General features: G+C 38.9%; 1 protein-coding gene across 1 annotated transcript; it reads left to right on the forward strand.

Annotated features, from left to right (window-relative positions):
- The first annotated feature begins 2,259 nt into the window (after positions 1 to 2,259).
- Positions 2,260 to 5,251, forward strand: LOC141623286 (putative L-type lectin-domain containing receptor kinase S.5). Its single transcript, XM_074439379.1, has 2 exons — positions 2,260 to 3,826; positions 4,176 to 5,251. The coding sequence occupies exons 1-2, from the start codon at positions 2,566 to 2,568 to the stop codon at positions 5,006 to 5,008; spliced, it is 2,094 nt and encodes a 697-aa protein (XP_074295480.1). The 5' UTR covers positions 2,260 to 2,565; the 3' UTR covers positions 5,009 to 5,251.
- Positions 5,252 to 21,760: the final 16,509 nt, after the last annotated feature.

Raw genomic sequence — 21,760 nt, forward strand, 5'->3', positions numbered from 1 at the left:
GTGCTAATAAGCTCCAAGGTTTTGAGGAAGCTTTGATCTATTGTTCTCTGGTTTTAAATTTTTTTCCCTAGTAATGCTAAAGCTCTCTTTCGGAAAGCTGTGGCCCTTAAAAAATTGAACAGGTTTCCAGAGGCTCATACTGTTTTGGAAGAGGCAGGCTTGGCTGAACCTCTTAATAAGGAAATTATTCGAGAACTGGAAGTTGTTCGTCAGTCACAAGTAATAAACAAAAATGGTAAGCGGGTTATTGATGCTTCTTTGGATACTAATGATGTTCGAGCAGGGAAAATGTTAGTGTCTCCTTTTCAAAATCGAGAAGTTGTTTCTCCTCTCCATGGTAAAGAAGCTGATGGGGGGGAGATGACGGTCGATGCAGTAATAAGTTGTGCATCGTCATAGTTGGACTCTAGTACTGAGAAGTTAGGACAGAAGCAGCAACTGTGTCCTGAACGTGTCCCCTGTGCAAATGGTAAGCGTGTTATTATTGACTCGTTGACTGCAAATGATGTTCGAGTAGGGAAAGTGTTGGTGTTTCCTCCCCAAAGTCAAGAAGTTGGTTCTCCTCTCCACCGTAAAGAGGAAGATATGGTGGAGATTATGGACGAGGCTAGTTGTGCATCATCACAGTTGGGTTCTGCCAGTGAAAAGAAAGACAAGAAGCATTTGGCGTGTCCATCGTTGGCTTCTGATTGTGTTCCCATTACATCACCAGCGGCACCTAAGAATTCCAAGAGTAGCAGGGAACCAAATAAAACCGTGAAGGATTCTGAGGTCGGTCAGTCCTTCTCAATTAACTCAAATTCACCACAACTCCGCTTCACTAGCAAGAAGCGACCTCATAATGCACTAAATATATCATCTCAAGATTACGATAATTTGCTACAAGGCAACAATTTGGGTTTCTATCACCCAAGGTCCATGTCTTTTATGAGGCTCCGCACCCTCACCTCAAAAACCATCCAGACGGGAACTCCCCATGATGAAATTTCTGGGACAGCAGAAGTTCCCACCTTTTCTCCTACTCCGGAGATTTTTTTAAAACATGTTGATGTTGAACATACTGAAAGTATTGAGTTGGTTCAGGAGGAGGCCATTTTAAAGGTCGATAAGAAGACACGCCTTAATTCGTTTTCTCCCTATGTTACTAAGATCTCGTTGGTCCAGTTTAAGTTTGCAACTAACAGGGGTTCTTCACTTAGCAAGAAGGGATGCAGGGATACTTCGCTTAGCAAGAAGAGACGCATTGTGGATTGCCCCTCCAAATGCCGAAATGAGATTGTTTTGGCCTGTTCGAAGACAAGGTCTTTGACCTCTGGCGGCGTTTCAGCCTCTTTCTGCAGGTCCACCCGCAATGCTTCTACTACTATGAGGATGAAGCGGAAGGATGTTCATTTAATTGAGTTTGACGCTCATTACCATCCGCCGTTCAAGAAAGGTCGTCTTTTTTCTTCGGTTGCGAGTACTTGTTCAGTTTCAGCGGTTACTTGGTTTTCGGGTAGTTTTGGGGTTGCTAATACCCCTTTGTTTGTACTTTAAATGTATCCTACGGACTTGTTTTATTTATAAAAGTTTATTATTGTCAAAAAAAAAAAACAATATACCGATATACTTTAAAGTTTGTTACTTTGATTCCTTCTTGCACAACTTATCATAGATTCTTCACAGGAGAAGAGGTTTTACTAAAAATAATGTAAAACTATGAAAATATATTATTCCCTCTTGCACAACCTTAGGAGAAAAAAAGAACCAACTAGAATTTAAACTAGATTATTGCTGCAATGCTGTGCTATTTTCCTAGGTGGAATATTTAAAGTTAATACTAAAAAACACCAATTAAGAGCATCCACATCTAAGAGGATGATTTTATCCTCTTATTTTTTCTCTTTCCTTCTCTAATTTTGACACCTCAATTTCACTCATATTCCACTATCTTTATCCTCTTCATTTTACTCTTCTTAAAAAAATTCCACATCAAAGAGGATCCTCTTACCTCTACTCTCCCAAATTTTTTATACCCAAAAAATAAAAAAAAATAAAAATTTATGCCACATGCTAGATATTGGAGGACTAGTGGACACAAGGGCCAAGATTTCATATCCTCTAAAAATAGAGGAAGTGTTCATCTTCCTCCTTCTAAGAGGACATGTAACCATGGTTCCACATTGAAGAGAACATCCTCTTAGATGAGAGAGAATGCTAAGAGGATGATCCATCCTCTTCAATGTGAATGCTCTAATTCTTAGGGAAATGATATTTAAGTATTTAATACCCTTCTATATTTGATATTAATTTAGAAATTAGAGAGTAAATTACACCTAAATCAATACAATTAATGCATATATTAACTATATATTTCCTCTTTTAATTGCTTAGATACAATCCACCTGATTGTATTTATCATAACCCTTAATCTTATCTTTCCATCACTTTTTTTGTCTGCTTTTCCCCCCTTGCAATTAAATTAATCCAACAATTCCAATCACACCACCCTAAACTCTATAATTCCCCACCCCTCTTATTTTCAAATTCCAACCTCCATTTCACTAATCCCTCCTAAAACACTCGATGTCTCCACCGTCGGCCAAATCGATATCTCCCATTTTATCCCTTCTTATTCTCTTTGCCGCAACAGTATCCACTGCTACGGCGAAGAAAATCAAATACTCGAACAATACATTCGGATTTCCCTTCGACCAAACTTACTATAACCGATTTACGGTCAAGTACCCGGCTATGATAAGCAATGAAGCCCTCCAAATAACTCCTGACTCAATTGGAAACTACTCGTTAGTAAACCGGTCCGGTCGAGCCGTTTATAACGAACCTTTCCTAATATGGAAAGATTCTAAAGTCGCCTCATTCAACACTACCTTCATAGTAAACATCTACCGCATCAACAACTCCGACCATCTTCCGATAACTCCAGGGGAAGGTTTTGCTTTCGTCATCTCGCCGGACCTTGATGTACCTCCGTCAAGCTACGGCCAGTTTCTCGGTCTCTCTAACGCCACCACCGATGGTAACTTGACCAACAAATTTCTCGCGATTGAGCTCGATACATACAAAAATGGCGATTTCGATCCGGATTCGAACCATATCGGACTCAATATCAACTCAATTAAGTCGAACAAAACGGTGTCGCTTTCGAAATTCAACCTGACGCTTGCGCCGCCGGGGACGGTGTTTCACAAGGTGTGGATTAATTACGACGGTGGAGAGAGCAAGCAGCTAACCGTCTACATTACCGATATCTCCGATCCGCACGCGGTGGCGCTTATGCCTCCGTCACCGGTGATGAACGTGAGTGTCGATCTTAGCGAAGTCGTGAACCGGAAGTCGTACTTCGGTTTTTCAGCGTCAACCGGCAGTACAGTCGCTGAGCTTCACTGTGTATTGAGCTGGAATCTGACCGTGGAGGTGATCGGAAACCCTAACGGCACCGTGAGCGCCACCGTGTACGTCGGCGTGGGAGTTGCTGCGGGGTTAATTGTGTTAATAGCCGGGATGATGAGCGGGTGGTATTGGAAGCGGAGGAAATACGCGTCCCGATCCGATCCGAATATATTAGGCGCGTTAAAAAGTTTACCGGGACAGCCACGGGAGTTCGAGTATAAGGATTTGAGAAAGGCGACAAATAATTTTGATGAGAAGCATAAATTGGGACAAGGAGGGTATGGGACGGTTTATAAGGCGTTCATACCGAGTGAAAATGTGGAGGTTGCGGTAAAAAAGTTTTCGAGGGATGAAATTAAGAGTAAAGATGATTTCTTGGCTGAGCTTACTATCATTAATAGGTTGCGACATCGGAATCTCGTCAAATTATTAGGTACGAATGTTTTCGTGTTTATTTCGATTTCGGGTTGTGTTTTCATTATTTGATTGGATTTGATTGGATTGTAGGAGTAATAATTGTGTAAAGTTATTGTTGTACTATAATTGGGTCTTTGTTAATTTGGATATTTGACAATTTTGGTCAAACTACTTGCCTTCTCATTTATGAAAGCCGTAAAGACCCTAGGATAATGTTGTTGTTGTTTAGATGTTTAGCTTGATGCAGTAACCTGTTAACATTGTCGAAATCGGATTTTTGTTACTTGAGATGAATTTATTCAAGAGTAGTAAAATGACAGTAACTTTACATACTCAAATTCTAAGTTGGCTAATGCTTATCTCAGGATGGTGCCATCAAAGCGGGATGCTCCTTTTGGTATACGAGTACATGCCTAATGGAAGCTTAGACAAACACATCTTTTGTGACGATAACGAAACGCCATTAAGCTGGGAGCTTCGGTACAAAGCCTTAAAAGGAGTAGCCTCTGCCCTACACTACCTCCACTATGAGTATGACGATAAGGTCATCCACCGAGATCTCAAGGCCAGCAATGTTATGCTAGACAACAACTTCAATGCCCGCCTTGGTGATTTTGGTTTGGCTCGCGCTGTGGACCATGAAAAAACCTCTTATGCCGAAATGGAAGGTGTACACGGCACAATGGGGTACATAGCCCCCGAGTGTTTCCACACAGGCAAGGCAACTAGAGAGTCTGACGTGTATGGGTTTGGTGCAGTACTTCTCGAAGTAGTTTGTGGCCTCCGCCCCTGGGTTAAGAAAGATGGGTACCAGTGTTTGGTCGATTGGGTTTGGTCTAAGCATCGCGAAGGGTCCGTTTTAGACGCCGTTGATGAGAGGCTAGCAAAGGAGTACATCCCCGAGGAAGCGGAGCGGGTTTTGTTATTGGGCTTGGCCTGCTCACATCCGATTTCCAGTGAAAGGCCCAAGACACACGCAATGCTGCAGATTTTGTCAGGGTCAGCACCTGCTCCAGTTGTACCGCCTTTTAAGCCAGCATTTGTCTGGCCCTCGATGGGACCCATAGGTGATACCACCTCAGAATTCTCGCCAGACACCACTCCCATGGCATCCTCACAGTACGATCGGTCAGGGTGGACCCCTCCGTCAGTTAGCCCACGAAGTCCATTCACCAGTGATCAGTACTCCCTGGCATGAAACTGTAATTTTTTTGCCTTTATTTTTACCATTTCATTATTATAAGCTCGGAAAAAAACTGTCAGTCGTCGTTTTCAGAAATTTTTCTTCTCAACTTGTACATCAGTTAGGGAGTGTGTTGCAATTTGCCAGTGTAAATTATGATTGTAGACTTTTGGTAGTTGTAATATCATATCATTTCATTTCTTCTGATGATCATGTATTAAACTTCAACCGAGGAAATAAAATTGATTGCAGACAAAATAGATTACAGGTTCAGTTAATGTTTTGCAGTCAGACAACAAGGACAGGAACTCTAATTAAGCCAAATAATTAAGGATAACCTATGATTAAATTAAACGGGGTCGTTAATGATCGACATCAAACAAACGTCGTCCGTGTCTATTTGGTTAGTCAAATGGACGTTATATAAAACTCTCATAAGACTTGCTAATTGCGACTTTTCGATTTATAAACAATTAAATAAAAGCTTGGCAATCATAATCAAATCGACAAGCAATGTGATCGTTCATCATTATCAACTAACTAACTAAGTCATGAAGACATGAAGTACAGCTTGGCATTAGCAGGGAAAAACCTTTCCAGATCTTCCACAGATCTTGAAATTTGAGGCTATCAAATTCGGGTTTGACCAGACATAAGCCGGATTAATAGAATATGAAATATTCTTGTTATTATTCGGTTTACCTTGTATGTACCTAGATGTATGTATATAAACGCTTAACCGAATGATGAAAGGCAAGGATCATAATCTTTCATGGTATATGGGTATTAGGCAACAGGTAGTAGGATTCGAACCCAGGGCACAGGGTTAGAAACCAAAGCCTTTACCATTGAACCACAATGTCTATTATACACTTAATGAGATAATATTTACTTATCAGCTATTTAGCAATATTTGGGGTAGCAAAAATCCGTCTTCTAAACCAATTTTTTAAAGTTTGGGGTAGCGACCGCCACCCCTTGCTACTAGGTGGCTTCGCCCCTGACACCATGGATAATACCGAATCCTCCAAACCCTCGTATCATCCAACAATGACCAATGATCTAACAATGACCAATGATCCAACAATACCGAATCCTCCTAACTTACCTATCAACTTTAAGAATCTTAAGTACGAAATACTAACCCCTAATATTTACTACTAATAACATCTAACGCCTAAAGTGTAAATACTAATACTAGTAACATAAAACATACTTCGTATGTAACAAGTTGAGGTTATTTATAAGTACTAAGTACTCCCTCCAAATACCTAATTTTACCCAATTTCCCTTGTATGACAAAATATTTATGTTGGCCTCATTTCACAACTTTCCTTATTGAGCCACATTTTTTACCATATGGTCCTTATGACACTTTTTTATTTACAGTTTTTGCCATTCATTAATGGGCCTACTTTTGTACTTTAGTATTCACTAACCCATATTACAATTGGTCTCCCTTGTGACGGGTTACCCATTTGTGCCGGATATTTTGTGAGTTAAAATGGTAACAAAATGGGTTAGTGGAGAAAGGGGACCACATGAATAGTGTTGCAGAGAGAGAAAAAGTGGGTACTTTGTGAGGTAAAATGGTATCCGTCACTCAAGAGTGACGGATATGTGCCGTCACAAACAAGAATTTGTGCCCATATTAACTTACCCAAATCTTTCACATAATCTATTTAACACTAAACCAAACACAAATTACTCCCTCCATATTTTGGATCAACCCAAAATCTCCCTCCATATTCCCGTCCAATATACTCCTAGTCCGTATGAAAACCCTAGAAACTCCTTCATTCCTCTCTAGATCTTTCTAGTTCACCTATTTTCATATGCCGTTTCTCATTCCCTCTCTAGATCATTCCTTCCTTCTCTCACTACAAACCCTAATTCCTCTTCACAACTTTACCTTACTGCCTCCTCTTCTGGCATACTCCTTTTCTGTTCATCCTTTTCTTATCTTCGTCTTCGTCTTCTTTGATGTCATCGGGAAGAGATTCTTCTAAAGGTGACTTAGTCTTACCTTATTCGGCTCTTCATGGGTATGCTGTACCAAATTCATTAAAGAAGAATAAGGTTTGTTTATCCCTTTCTTTTATTTTCTTCAAATATTGTCTTAAAGATTGTAAATTTTGATGTTAAATGTCCACAAATTCCAAGATTTGTTCAGTTTTAGATCAATTTTTGTTGTTAAAATTAGTAAAATGTTAACTTGAGTTTAAATTTGTGTATTTGTGGTTGATAAACAATGAAATAATTAAATTCGGTTGATAAATTTTTACTTTTATGCTGTATCTTCGGATTTATTGCTATAAACACTTAGATTTGATTTTGCTGTTTTTGTGTTTTTTGAGTCATTGAATTGCTATTCATGTTTTTAGGTCATTATTTTGCTGTTCTAATTTGATTCACTGTGTATGTAAGGAGAGAAAGATAAAGATTTGTGATGATTAGAAGGGGAAAAGTACGGCCAAAGAAGAGGTGGGTGGTCCTGTGGTGAAGAAAAATAAAGAAGAGGATAAGGGTAAAGTGAAGCTGGAAGTTGCTGAACAAAATGACGATGAGGGAATAAGTCTACCCAATTTACTTATGGGTATATATTGTCCCATATATAAAGAGATGCCCGAATATAGATGTAACACCCCCATACACCAATGTGCCTTACCAGGACTACCTAATGCATGGAAGTGCTACCATCTCGGTTACCCGAGGCAATGTATATCAAATTGATCATAAAAGAACATACTTTAGATAAATAAGTTTAAAGTGATTACATCAAAACTGTCTGTAAAGTAAAGTACAACTGCTCTAAAACCAAAATACAACTAAAGTAACCAAAGTATTATGATAACACAGCGGAAGACTACAATCAGACTCGTGGCGACTCCATCCCCAGCTAATCCCACGCGCATCCATAGTATACCTGTTAGACAACTGCTCACCACCCTCGAATGGATCACCACAATTTTTAAAATATTTAAACGGGGCCAGTTAATGATTACACAATATAAGATAAACAATCAAACAACATATATGACCATCCAACTCCGTCACATCTCCACACACCTGACTACACACTAAAGTGTGTAGTCCTGCCAGAATATCCATCGCAACAAATATTCCACACTGCCAGTGGGGTACCGCAGCCGTACCCACCAAATCCCTGCTCATCTATTTCGAGCGAAAACCCAAGTTCCTTAATGTGCACACCCCATCCTGTGGCGGGTTCCACAGAGGGCGAATCAAGGGCGTGAAGCCACTCCCACAAGTGACTCCACTCAGCCGAGGGCGCGCCTCGCGAACCACAGACAAACACAACCAACCAAATTACACAACAACAATTACCAATACGATAAAGATCAACAACAGTAAACAACCACAATAATCCACCATCAAAACTCTGTAATCAATAACCGAGTAGGGAAACCCTACCTGGGAAGACAATCACCAAGATCGCCACAATCAGCTATTCAAAACCGCTCTTCTACGAAATCACCTCCTATAATCACACAATCATATAATTACTATCTAACAACCACAATATCCCAAAATCCCCAAAAATACCCAATTAGGGTTTCAACTAAAATAAATGAAACGATATAAAAACTGTACAAGGATCTTACCCACAATATGACGGTCTCAACGGTATAAAGGACTTTGAAATCCGACGACTCTAGCCCTTGAATTTGATAGCAATGAGAGGAAGAGAATCAACATTGCTTTGTTTTCTTTGTAAAAATTTTAGATTTTATGTAAAAGGTGAAAAGAACTGACGTATGAAGTTTATATAACATTTCACGCGTTGCTATCAAAACCCGGCAAAACCCGTATAAAATACGACTTACTCGATCGAGTAAGTCACTTACTCGATCGAGTGCCCCCTACTAGATCGAGTAACCCACTTACTTGATCAAGTACCCATCAGCAGTACTTTGTTTCGCACGCAACACCCACTTACTCGACAGAGTAAGCCCTACTCGATAGAGTACCCAACAGCACATAAAACCGTAGTATTACAGTCTTCCCTCCTTAAAAACGAACTTCGTCCCCGAAGTTCAAACCTAACTTATAAAACATGAACTCCTAACACTAACTCCACCAACTATGCCTACCTCCACAACATGGCTCACGATATCGTATCACTACATTATAGCCTCCCGACACTAACTCCATACACTACCGAATACCTTCACCAACGCCGCTAGCTCTATCTCACTAACATATTATCCACTAGCGAATTCAATATCAAGACAATCCACCAAGCAAGATCAACCACCAAATGAAATGTTATATTCTACCACCCTTAAAATGAACTTCGTCCTCGAAGTTTACTCACACTCATAAACATCATCATCCAACTGTCAACACTATCGAAGTATTCTCACACTCCTAAACATCACACTACTACAAGCACGACCATGACCTTTAATAATATCAACCACAACACAAATCCATCCTTTATTCTACACCAAGGCTCAAACTTCCAATTATACCGCAACATGTACAACCATCAAACTCTCTTTGTCGCATCCTACTTCTCTTAAGATAAGTGTTACGTCGTCGTAACCCACTAATACTAGATCCTTTGCTATACTTCCCATAATCCTCATTACCACCGCATGTCAACGATAACCCACTATATCCTCAACACCTACACCCATTCCTATATCCAGGTCTCTCCTTCTCTAACAGTCCTCATACCTCAATTCATTCTGCACTCCATCTAATCTATACCATAAAATTCTCAGCAAAATCACCACACCAACTCTTCAACATTACTGCAAAATGACATATTCCTCTATACATGCACTTATCTCCATAATCATAACTCACGATCCACAATTGTTACACACACTCTCACTAGATCCTCAATTTCTCTCTTTTATTACCACAAAACTCACCCATAACTTAACATGATACTAAGTCCCAACACTCCGTACCTACTGTCCCGATAAAAGTTATAAACCACCTGCAGTTTCCAGTTTAATACAACACATGTTCCACAAATCACTTATTGCCACTACTATGTCAACCGATGCCTCCTCCAAAACCAAAATCAAAAGTACTCCAACAACCTCTCACAACGATGTCCCATTAACAGACTATTACTATACCATCACAACAACGGAAACATACCCAACTCTCTTTCATATCATACTCTACCCTCACTCCCAAGACGAAACTGGTAAGAAACATCAATAAACAAAACAACAGTCTATATGCCCAAACCGAAACTCACAGAAAACAGCAGTAAACAAAACAACAATCTATATAATTGGTATACACTTTCAAAAACTCGTCTCATAAGTATCCCGTCTACTCCACCACAAGCGATGACGGCATCGCAACACCGCCACCAATAGCCGCACCGCAGCGCGAAAGTACCCGCATCACAACACGAAGTACCATGCCCGGATCGCCACCCGAGGCACAACAACCACATCGATAGTCATCGAAACTTATACAAACCCATAAACATTGACTCAGTATAACTTACTTGATAAGAAAACTTCTTAAAACCGCTTCGCTAGATCATAACGCAACATATTACACGGAATAAACAGATAATAACCTTACGAATGTCATCCATACTATTATTCATGAGGTTGGAACATCACACTATCACTTACATATATCGTAAATACACATACAAGTATAATTAGCCATGCCAGATCACCCAAAATATTACTTTTTGAATATCATCCTATTTACCGTACACAACATATGACGCAGAACACTCAAGTAACGACTTTATAACTATCACACCACACCACTTCTCGTGAGGTCAGAACCTCATACAAATATTTATACACATCATAGACCCGTAATCACATCCAACTAGTCAATCCCGATCACGTAAGTTACCACTTGATAAAGGTTATCTCTCGCCCGAGCTTAATTCGCATGCCCTTCATAGCACATTCTCCCATTCGCATAACTATCACCTCCTGACAAAAGTACTCATATCATTAATACCGAACTACTAGTAATCGTCTCCTATAACCACATCTTATACTCCATCGCAACCATACATACCAATCCGGCCTCTACAAAATCAACCTCTTTAAGATGGCTACCTTTTCTATTAATCATCACCCTTAACCATTAGTGACACTCCCACACCACCACCACTGTTCGTATAACAAATATCTTACACTCACCTCTAAATATAACAGTTCATTTCCTATCTTTGGTTAACATCCCAAATAACGAGACCAAATCAATCAACAAAATTTACCTGAACATTCATTCCAATTCTATCCTTAGTTATATCGTTCCCTAACTCTCCACCAAAATCTCATATCGTGCAGATACTCTACCAACTTCTTACTCCCTTAATACCTCGAAACTCATGACTAACATGTCGTCCTGAAATTCCTATATAACCATTAAATCACACCCTCATGATAGTATCCCACATCTCGATGATTCCTTACTTCCATATTGCATAACTCCGGTCAACATTCTCTTACTTTACTCCCCTCATTCTTTTCCTTTTACACTCGACAAAAATTAATTAACAATTCAACTCCTTTTTCCTTCTTCGTAACTCTTTAGTGCTCCGGTTACCTTCTCATTGCTCCAAAACTCAAATCCCATTATTTCATATCATTACCATCTCATTCTTTCTTACCATCGATCTTCTCTCATCATGCTATCACTCACACTTGTCACCAATCAATCCACAAAATCAACGTTTACTGTTTAATCAATTGCATCTCCCTTTTACATCTCTAGAAATCAAAATTCATTTCATATCGTTAATTGCCCAAGAAAATTACACACTAGGCTCACCTCTTTATAATCCAAATTCCCAAACTCAATCTCTATCTACAAATCCACATCGCGGCATAACTCAATCTAAGCTCTTTATACACCATTCTTCTCCATCCCTTTAAAACGACCTTCCATTACATACATTCTTAACCACCACATTCTTAACCATCTCCCTCCATAAATCCTTACACATCTCAATTTGCCACTATTCACATCCCTCATCTCAATCCTTTCATTCTCATGTTCCTTACACTTACATCACCCCCTTATCCATATTTACTTACTTTTACATTACTCAACACGTGACTATATCACTCACCACATCTCACAAAACATACTCCCTGCCTCGATAAGCTCATCAATCTCCCTTTCCTTTCTCTACTATCCATCACAACCACATATAACTCATGTCCTCCCCACCAAACTTATACCCATCATAAGGTGCTACTCCTTATATCATAAGATCTGGTAACTTACGCATCAGAGCCAACACATATGTAAAACAATACATAAAGAAGTAAAAGAACACCTTTGAATTAAACATGATATGCGACGAAGTCAAAAGATAAGTATATGACCCAAAATAGGGGTTACTAGATCGAGTACAGCCTACTCGATCGAGTAGGTAAAGGTCAGAAGCACGTATAACAAATTACCAGGACTACTCGATCGAGTAACAAGAGGTGCACTCGATTGAGTAAGGGCTACTCGATCGAGTACCCTACGCAGTTCTCAACACTGTCCAGTTTTCGTAAAACGGTCATATCTCACTCGTTTCTTGGTCATTTTGAGCGTGTGACCTATCGCTAGAATCGCAAGAGAAAAAGCTATCACCTCCAAGTGGAATCATATCAAAATCATTTATGTATATCAAGTTATAACATTTTAAAAACAACCTCTCTATAATCGGTCTGTAAAACCTCTTAGTTTCTAAGGCATTCACTCGACCGAGTAGACCGAGTGGACCGAGTATAACCAATACTAGACTTAGTGGAGTTGTTATAATGTCCGCTTATAGAAGGGTCGTCTTAAAATTGTCAAAAATTGAGATCTAAATATGCTATTGATGTTTTTCCAATTGGAGGTGATAGCTTGTTCTCTTACGATTCCAACGGTAGGTGACACGCCCTAAATGACCAAGAAACGAGTGAGATATGACTGTTTTACGAAAACTGGTCATTGTTGAGAACCGTGTCGCACTGGAGCGAGTGAAGTTCACTCGACCGAATGGACCGGAACTCGACCGAGTGCGCGACAGTCGACCGAGTGAGTGGCACTCAACCGAATGGACTCGCCACTCGATCGAGTGCCGCTGTTTTCAGAACACGGGATTTATCCCTTTCTCCCCTAACCCTAAAATCATTTCCACCTTCCTCCTTATCTCTCCAAACTCCCTCCCTTCTCTCTAAAACCCTCATAAACACATTTATATGGGATTGAAGCTTGGATTAGAGGATTGCTCACCTTTTCCATCATCCTTTCACCTTGTAAGTTGAGATATACCTCTTTTTCTAGTCTTATGAACCTAACTTTTGGGGTTTTTGATTGGGTTGATTAATTAGTAATTATTGTTAATATATGGGTAATTAGTAGGTAATAATAAAGGGTTTTGTGTTGTATTATAGTATAGAGTGACCTGTGATAGTTATTATGCGATTTATGTAGGATGAGACGGTTTTATGAGATGGATACTTGGTGATTTCGACTAGCTTATGGATTATGCTAAAAGGTAGGTCAATCCTACTCGGTTTCAATAATGTGGTGTTGTTTATGTTGTAATTAGTCACACATAAATTAAGGCATTTATATTATAACATGTTTAGTGGTTAATTGCATCATTAAGAGGATGATTATGAGATGTTGGGTTATAATTCATGTATTCGTTGTATTTGTGTGTGTGGAGGATATGTTGTTGTTTTTGATTGTTTGGAGTCGTAAGACGGTTGGGAGACCATCTTACGCTTGGGTCGCCTCTTGGAGCTTCCCACTCTAAGAGGGATGTGCACATTAATGGCTTGAGTTTGGAGGGACGCGTGTGGTTAAGACACGACGTCTGGCAGGGGATCCAGTTGGCTTCCGGACCCGGTACATCTGGGCTTGTCCTGATACCTGTTTGTGGTTGTTGGTATGTCTGGCCGTGTCCCGGTACCATTGTGGTTGTCGGTATGTCTGGGCGTGTCCCGGTACTGTGGTGGTTGTGGGTACGTGTGGGCGTGTCCTGGTACCGGTGTGGTGGTTGTTTGATAGCGTCTCATTCATATTAGTAGTCATGTTGCATATTCACACACTTGAGTCGTGTCGCACTTTATTTGTTTATTGAAACTGATGTTTGTGTGTCTGTGCATTGTCACCTGTCTCTTTTGGGGTGGCATGTGTCGATCCATATGATATCCTTTGGTCATATGGGGAGCAAGCTAAGTACAGGTTGTTGGATATATAATACGCGGGAGATGGGACGAGCTCGATGAGTAGCGAGACGAGTGTAGTTAGTTAGATGAGTATAGTAGCCATGAGTTGTATTTATTCATTAGTTAATGGTTTGTAATCACTAAAATTGTCATTTAGAATAAGTGTTTCTTTATTGTATCTCCGCTTCACCGCCTCGGGACACCGAGAAGGTAACATCTCCCAATTACCTTGGCCGGGTAAGAAAGGGGTGTTACAAAGTGGTATCAGAGCGACGATTTTGGAACCTATACCAATGAACCAAAATGAATCTAGGAGTGTCTAATAAAATAAACCCGACATGAGTACAATAGGAGGTCGGTTTTGGGTGAGAAGGATCCCTCATTTCAATTGTTTCGGTTGGTGGCTACGTGGGTGGTTATGAGTCGGGAAACGTAAATTGAAATGTTGCATGAATTTTGCTTGTGTTATAGTTTTGTTGCACATGTTGCATTATATAGAAGTTGTGTGGTAAATGATAACATATTATAGTTGAAATAATGGAATTGAAATGTTTACTTGAGTGAGATATATGCGATACAAGTAGAGGAATGTTTCATATGAAATGCATTTATTTGTATAAGCATTGTGTTTTTGAATAGGATGAGTCTGAAGCCGTAAATTGCATAGTGGATAGGATTCTTGCATGATATAATTGTTCATATGATATGTGATAACATGTTTTAGTTGGATGAAAGTAATGATACGTATGTCATGTTTTGAGAATGGTTGTTACGTTTGGTATGTGAGGGGCACTAGCCCCATTCTTTCGCATTTTTCATAGCCTATACGTGTTTGAATTTCGCTAATGCCATAGTAGGATGTGATTAGTAGTAATTGTTAGTAAAATAACCGCTAGTATAAGCATAGTAATTCTTAGTAGGAAATTGCAAACCAAAGAGAGGCACCCAGCCGAGTGCGAGCTAGTACTTGACCGAGTACCAGTCACTCCACCGAGTGAACCCTACCACTCGACCGAGTGGACCAATTTCCAGAAACTTTCAAGTTTCTGGAAGTGAGTCACTCGTCCGAGTGGAGTGGGCACTCGACCGAGTGGACTCAACACTCGACCGAGTGCCATTTTCTGGGTTGTGAAATTCGCAAGATTTGTATTATTACCTTGTTTCTTGCATTTTTTCATCATTTCTCATGGCAAAAATACCAAAATCTCTAAATCTTTTTCTAAAACTCCATTGTGGATGATTGTTGCTTGGACTTAAGTTTTATACTCCATTTTATCGTCTTTATTCTTGCTAATTAATTAAACAATGTAAATTGTTTTCCCATCACTCTTAATTTGTTCCAATTTGATTTCGTTTAAATCCACGCAATTCCTCCAAATTTCGCCAATTAAGTGCATGCCTTGTTTAATTCATTATATTAATCACCTTTTATACTATTTATGATGTCAAGTGCAAAATTTTTATGTTGAATTTTGCCCAAATTTTTTCTTATGAACTCGAAAATATTTGTTTTCTTGAGTAAATAATTTGACTTGGTGTTCGTTGCATGATTAATCGTTTGACAAGGACTAAAGCTGGGTTGTTATCGCTAACTCTTATCATACATTTAAAATTTTATTTTTGAAAATTTCGTCACAAAATTTTGAAGTTTGGATGTTCATGTTTGAGTTTCGATTTATTCTAATGCTTAAAACTTAGTTTAGTTGACTAATGAGGCATAAAAATCTTGTCATGCTTAAGTTTTGACTTTCCTTTGTCAATATCGACGTGTATTATTTCGAATCGGAATTTAACCTTAAAATGCTATCCAAAATCTTTTGAAATTTCATCTTATAATGAATGATTTTGATCTTTGCACTCAAACCATTATCTAATTGTTCTTGATATTTAATGCTTGTTGATGTTGCATTGTGTTGTATTAAGCTAGCCATTTTGCCTTACAAATCGCCTCAAGTTTTGACATGTGTGTTAGTTATATTGAAAGTGACCTAATGTTAATTTGCATGCCCTATTCTTTGTCTAATTATGTCGTAAAATTTCAAGCGTTGTTTGTTGATGTTGGACATAGCCATAAAATTTGAAAAATTAGTTTTAAAGTTTTCTTGAATTTACTGAGTAATAAGACTTCAATTTTGTTAATAATGCTATGCACTGCCTTAATTTGGGAATCTTATCTTAAAATTTTGATAATTTTTTTTATATACCATAGGGTATATGATTAAATTTTAAATCTTCATATTTAAAACATGGTTTCCTTGTCTCGTAGTGTTGCAATCTTCGTTAATAGTGTGATATTTGCTTATATATATGTGTCAATGCCTTGTTTACCTTCTGGGTTGTATTGTCTTGATGAGTAAAGCCGTGTAGACATATATGGTTGTGTTGGAAATGATGTGTAATGGGAGTTAGTCGATGAGTTTATGAGGAAAAATGGGGTACTAATAACGTGCAATGAGTGAATAGAGTAGCTTGAGAGTTAGGAGCGGGAGACATGGGTTATGGTAAGTTGCTCAATGGATGTGGATTTGAGCCAATTAGAGAGTTACATGTATGATGTGCTAGATATTAAATTGGAACTGGTTAAATAGTGATGAAAGTATTGTGAGTAAATGAATAGTGATTGGAAGGAAGTGGGTGTTTATAAGCATATGTTACCAATATAGAGTATAAATATAGAGATATGAGAACGTAACATGACTATTGACTTTTGAAGAAGCAATATTTCATGCTAAGTAGTGTTGTTTTGTGATTAAGGAGCTATTATTTTGGTGATCCAGAGTTATGAGTGTGTTTAGTAGATTAAAAGGAGAAGTTGGGCGTGATTTTGTATGTGATTTATGTCGGAAATTGGGAATACAAGAAGGTGACTTAGCTTGCGTAAGGAGTCTTGAATCGAGTAAGAGGATCGTGTGAGATAATTTATGGATGATCTAGATCGAATATTTGTTGATTAACTAAACTTATGGATAGTGAGTGAGGTTTGGGCTGCATGTTAAGAGATATTATCATTGTACATGGCTTGGAAATTTGGGTGATAAATAAATGAGATTTGAATGGTGGAATAGTGAGGAAGCAATTAAGATACCTAAGGGTAGATTAAAGTGATAATTTGGGTTGTTCATAGTTATGGGAATATGTAAATTGAATTCAAGGATTGACGAGAATTGAAAGATGGTAAGAAGAATTTATGAAATAGGAATATAAGAGGTTATTAGATGGAATTTGAGGTGATCAATGAGATTTCAGGGTACAAGATGTCTAGTAAAAGCCATAGTAAGAAGTGAATGACGAGACTATTTGAAAGTTAGTATACATGCGTGATATGGTAATTGATGGCCGTCCTTGGAAAGTCGGTTTTCAGGGAGAGGTAATTGTGTTGTTAAGCTAGTTGATCATTGATGTTATATAGGGTAACCGTTTAATTTAAGTATACATGCATGACAAGTGAGAGTAGTTGGTGAGATTTTGGCCTATCGGTGATGGTGTAGATGTTGTGGTAAAGTTGCCTCCCAATCGTCAAGTTGATGTGACTCATATTAGAGCACATTTAGTCCCCGAATTAACCTCGTTCCTATGCTTTATAGCACATAATTGGGTCATTTACTATCTTTAGTTTCCCATTTTGCATATTCTTTGAGGTTTTGTCCCCTTGGTAGGAAAGGAGTGCTAACCTTGCATTTATGAGGCGGAATGGAGCTAAATTGATCGCATCTAATGACCAAGCATCAAAGAGAAGACAACACTAGAAGGCCTAAGTAGATAATAAAGTGAAATGGGCAATGATGAAAGGATCCTTGTATTCCCGAAATGATCCTTGCAGATTGTTAAGGAGGAAAAGAAGAGAAGCTGTCTGCCCAGGAATCCGAGCGGATCAGGCACGATCCGGGCGTCCCACAACATAACACCAAGATCCGGGCGTCTTGTGCGCAAGACGAGCGGGACGCAGCAGCTGGAGCCGAGCGACTCTCCCAGGATCCGCTCGGATCAGAAGTCAGAGAGCCCGTGCCTTACCTCAAGACGGGCGGATCGTGGCAAGACTAACACGAGAATCTGCTCATTTCCTTCGAGAGGAGCATTTCCTCAACTTTTCTTAGGGACTTAATAGTCATTTAAGCCCTTAGTAACCCTAATCTTTGTACCTAATCTTTAGTATAAATACCCTTTTGTACTACCTAGATTAGCATGCTCTCTTAAGCAATCTTAATCCATCCTTAATCACTTTGTAATTCTCTCAAATTAGTCTTAATTTAGTTGTAATACAATTCTCAATATTAATCACATCTTAATCTTTCCTTAATTTCTCTATTGTTCTTCCTTTATTTTGGGTAATTAGAAGATTATTTGGGTTTATTTGGAGGATTGACAACCTTCCATCAATTATCAAGTACTTCTATTATTCTTTGCTTTATTATTTGGAATCATCTTCATAGGTATAATTCTCTCTTAACCTTGTTTAATTATTGTTAATCACTTTCATTTATTCATCATGTTTTGCCTTGTTAGTATGATTGACAACCTTATTAGCATGTTAAACTTGATAATGAGTGAGTAGTTTCCTTAGCTAGGGTTAATGGGAAATTAGGGGAAACCAACATGGGGAATGATTCATGCTTAATCTAATATGTTTTCATAATTAAATTGCTTGCTTGTTGTGATTTCAACTTATGCACATGTTATGTTTGATGAAATGCGAGCCTATAAATCCTTGCATTTTTTACCCATCACCTATCTTTTCAATGACACTTGTAAGCTTATACACCAACTCGAGCCTCATTATACCATGCATATAGTTGAATAGGAAGGATTAAGTCGACTTGTAGGTGTTGTACAATCTAATCGATTCGGCTCCGGGACCCAAACCTTCCTAGGGATTGTAAGCTTATACACTATCTCGATCCCATCACAACAATAAGTGCTTGCTATATAATAGACAACATGTTTGTATGATCAACTCCCATGAATCCCCTATGAACCCATGACACCCTAGTGCCTTTAATCAATTATTTACACCCCATTTAATCATCTTGCTTGTTTTCATTGCTTTACTTTTATCTTGTTGATTAGTTTAGTTGATCTCCTATCTCAACCAAATTTGTGACACCCTAAGACACGACCTTTGCAATTGAAAATCCTACATCAATACCCGTCCCTTGCGATCCGACCTTTACTTGCCTCTTTGCTAAGAGTAGTTTGTAAAGTTATAAATATTGTTTTGGTTGGTAACTTTTGATGACGAGTTTAAACCGGACCAAAAATGGCGCCGTTGCCGGGGACGGTGTTAACTTGATTTGATTTTCGTTAATTGTTTTTAGCTGTGTCTTTATTTACCTTAAGGGATAGCACTTCCTCAAGGTACTTCTCACCTTTTTCTCTTAGTGTAATTTGTAAGATGGATATTATAGATTGTTTTGTAGAGGACCATGTGGGTACTACTCTCATTAAAGACCCATTGCAAGCATTGGAAGCCTTAGAAGCAAGTGAGGCCAAAAACAAGCATTGAGAATTGGAAGTAGATCTACTTGAAGCTGCTCTAGCTTGCAAGGAGCTCACATATGAGCAATCCATATTGATAAATGACATTCTCGAGAAAGCTTCACAATCCACTAAAGTTGAACAAGCAACTGAACATCCTACCATACAAGAAGAAGAGATGGACGAATATGTCATGGAATTTGAGTATGATGGGTATGAGGAGCTTGAGGAACAAGTCGAATATGCTATAAGGATGGAGTGTATAATGGAGATGGAGCAAATCCTTAGTGAACCTTCAATGGTAGAAAGTGAGGTACAAACTTCAACTCTAAAACCCCTTCCCCCAAATTTGAAATATGCTTACCTTGATGAATCTAAAACCAAACTCGTGATTGTTAATGACAAACTTGATGAGAGCCAATTGGAAATCTTGCTTAATGTGTTAAAAGAACATGAAAAGGCTATAGGTTATAGTCTAGATGATCTTAAAGGAATAAGCCCCAATTTTTGCATGCATATAATTCATCTAGAAGAGAACCATAGGCCTACCATCCAATCCCAAAGGAGACTAAACCCCCACATGCAAGAAGTTGTAAAAGCGGAGGTTATGAATTACTTGATGCGGAAATCATCTACCCTATATCAGACTCTTTGTGGGTTAGCCCCGTTCAAGTGGTACCTAAAAAAGGAGGTACCACGGTGGTGACAAATGATAAGAACAAGCTAATACCCATAAGGAAGATCACCGGTTGGCGTATGTGTATTGACTATCATAAATTGAATTCCGCAACAAGAAAGGATCATTTCTCCCTACCATTCATTGACCAAATGCTTGAGAGGTTAGCCTTTAACAAATTCTTTTGCTACCTTGACGAGTATTCAGGATTCTTCCAAATCCCGATACACCCGGATGACCAACATAAGACCACCTTCACATGTCCCTACGGTACTTTTGCATATAGGAGAATGCCCTTTGGGCTATGCAATGCTCCCGCTACTTTCCAAAGATGCACGATGAATGTTTTCTCCGATTATCTAGAAACCATAATGGAAGTTTTTATGGATGATTATAGCGTTTATGGAAAAGACTTTGACTCTTGCTTACATAACCTTTCTCTTGTATTGCAAAAATGTGAGGATGTTAGTCTTGTTTTGAATTGGGAAAAGTGTCATTTTATGGTCAATGAAGGTATTGTTTTTGGTCATTTAATCTCGGAAAAGAGCATCGAAGTTGACAAAGCCAAGGTTGAGGTAATAGAGAAACTCCCACCTCCCGTGAATGTGAGAGGGGTGAGAAGCTTTCTCGGTCACGCGGGTTTCTATCGCCGTTTTATAAAAGATTTCTCAAAAATTGTGAACCCCTCACTCAACTTTTGCTTAAAGATGCCCAATTCCAATTCACTAATGAGTGTGTTGAAGCCTTTGATAGAATCAAGGAAGCATTGATCTCGGCACCGATCATTCAACCACCAAATTGGGAACTACCCTTTGAGATCATGTGCGATGCGAGTAACTACGCCGTTGGAGCGGTTCTTGGCCAACGGGTAGGAAAGGCTTTACATGCTATCTATTATATAAGCAAGACTCTTGATGCCGCCCAAGTAAACTATGACACCACCGAGAAGGAACTCCTTGCCATTGTCTATGCTTTAGACAAATTCCGTTCCTATTTGCTTGGATCGAAAGTGATTGTCTTCTCGGATCACCGTGCTCTTCGACATCTCTTGATAAAGAAAGTTGCGAAACCAAGGTTGTTGAGATGGATTTTGCTACTCCAAGAATTCGATTTGGAGATAAGAGATAAGAAGGGAGCCGAGAATGTGGTAAACTTGTCAAGGATTCGATTCCATGATGATGAGGAAGAGACACCAATGAATGACTCTTTCCCCGATGATATTTTGATGGCCATCCATTCACAAATTGAGAAGCACACCACACCATGGTTTGCCGACTATGAATTACATTGTTGGAGGAGTTCTTCCTCCAAACTTGAACTACAATCAAAGAAAGAGATTCTTATTTGAAGTAAAGAGATACTTTTGGGACAATCCCAATCTTTACAAGGAATATAGTGATGGACTTTACCGAAGATGCATACCCCAATGGG

The sequence above is a fragment of the Silene latifolia genome, chromosome X, assembly GCF_048544455.1.
Source record: "Silene latifolia isolate original U9 population chromosome X, ASM4854445v1, whole genome shotgun sequence".
Lineage (NCBI taxonomy): Eukaryota > Viridiplantae > Streptophyta > Magnoliopsida > Caryophyllales > Caryophyllaceae > Silene > Silene latifolia.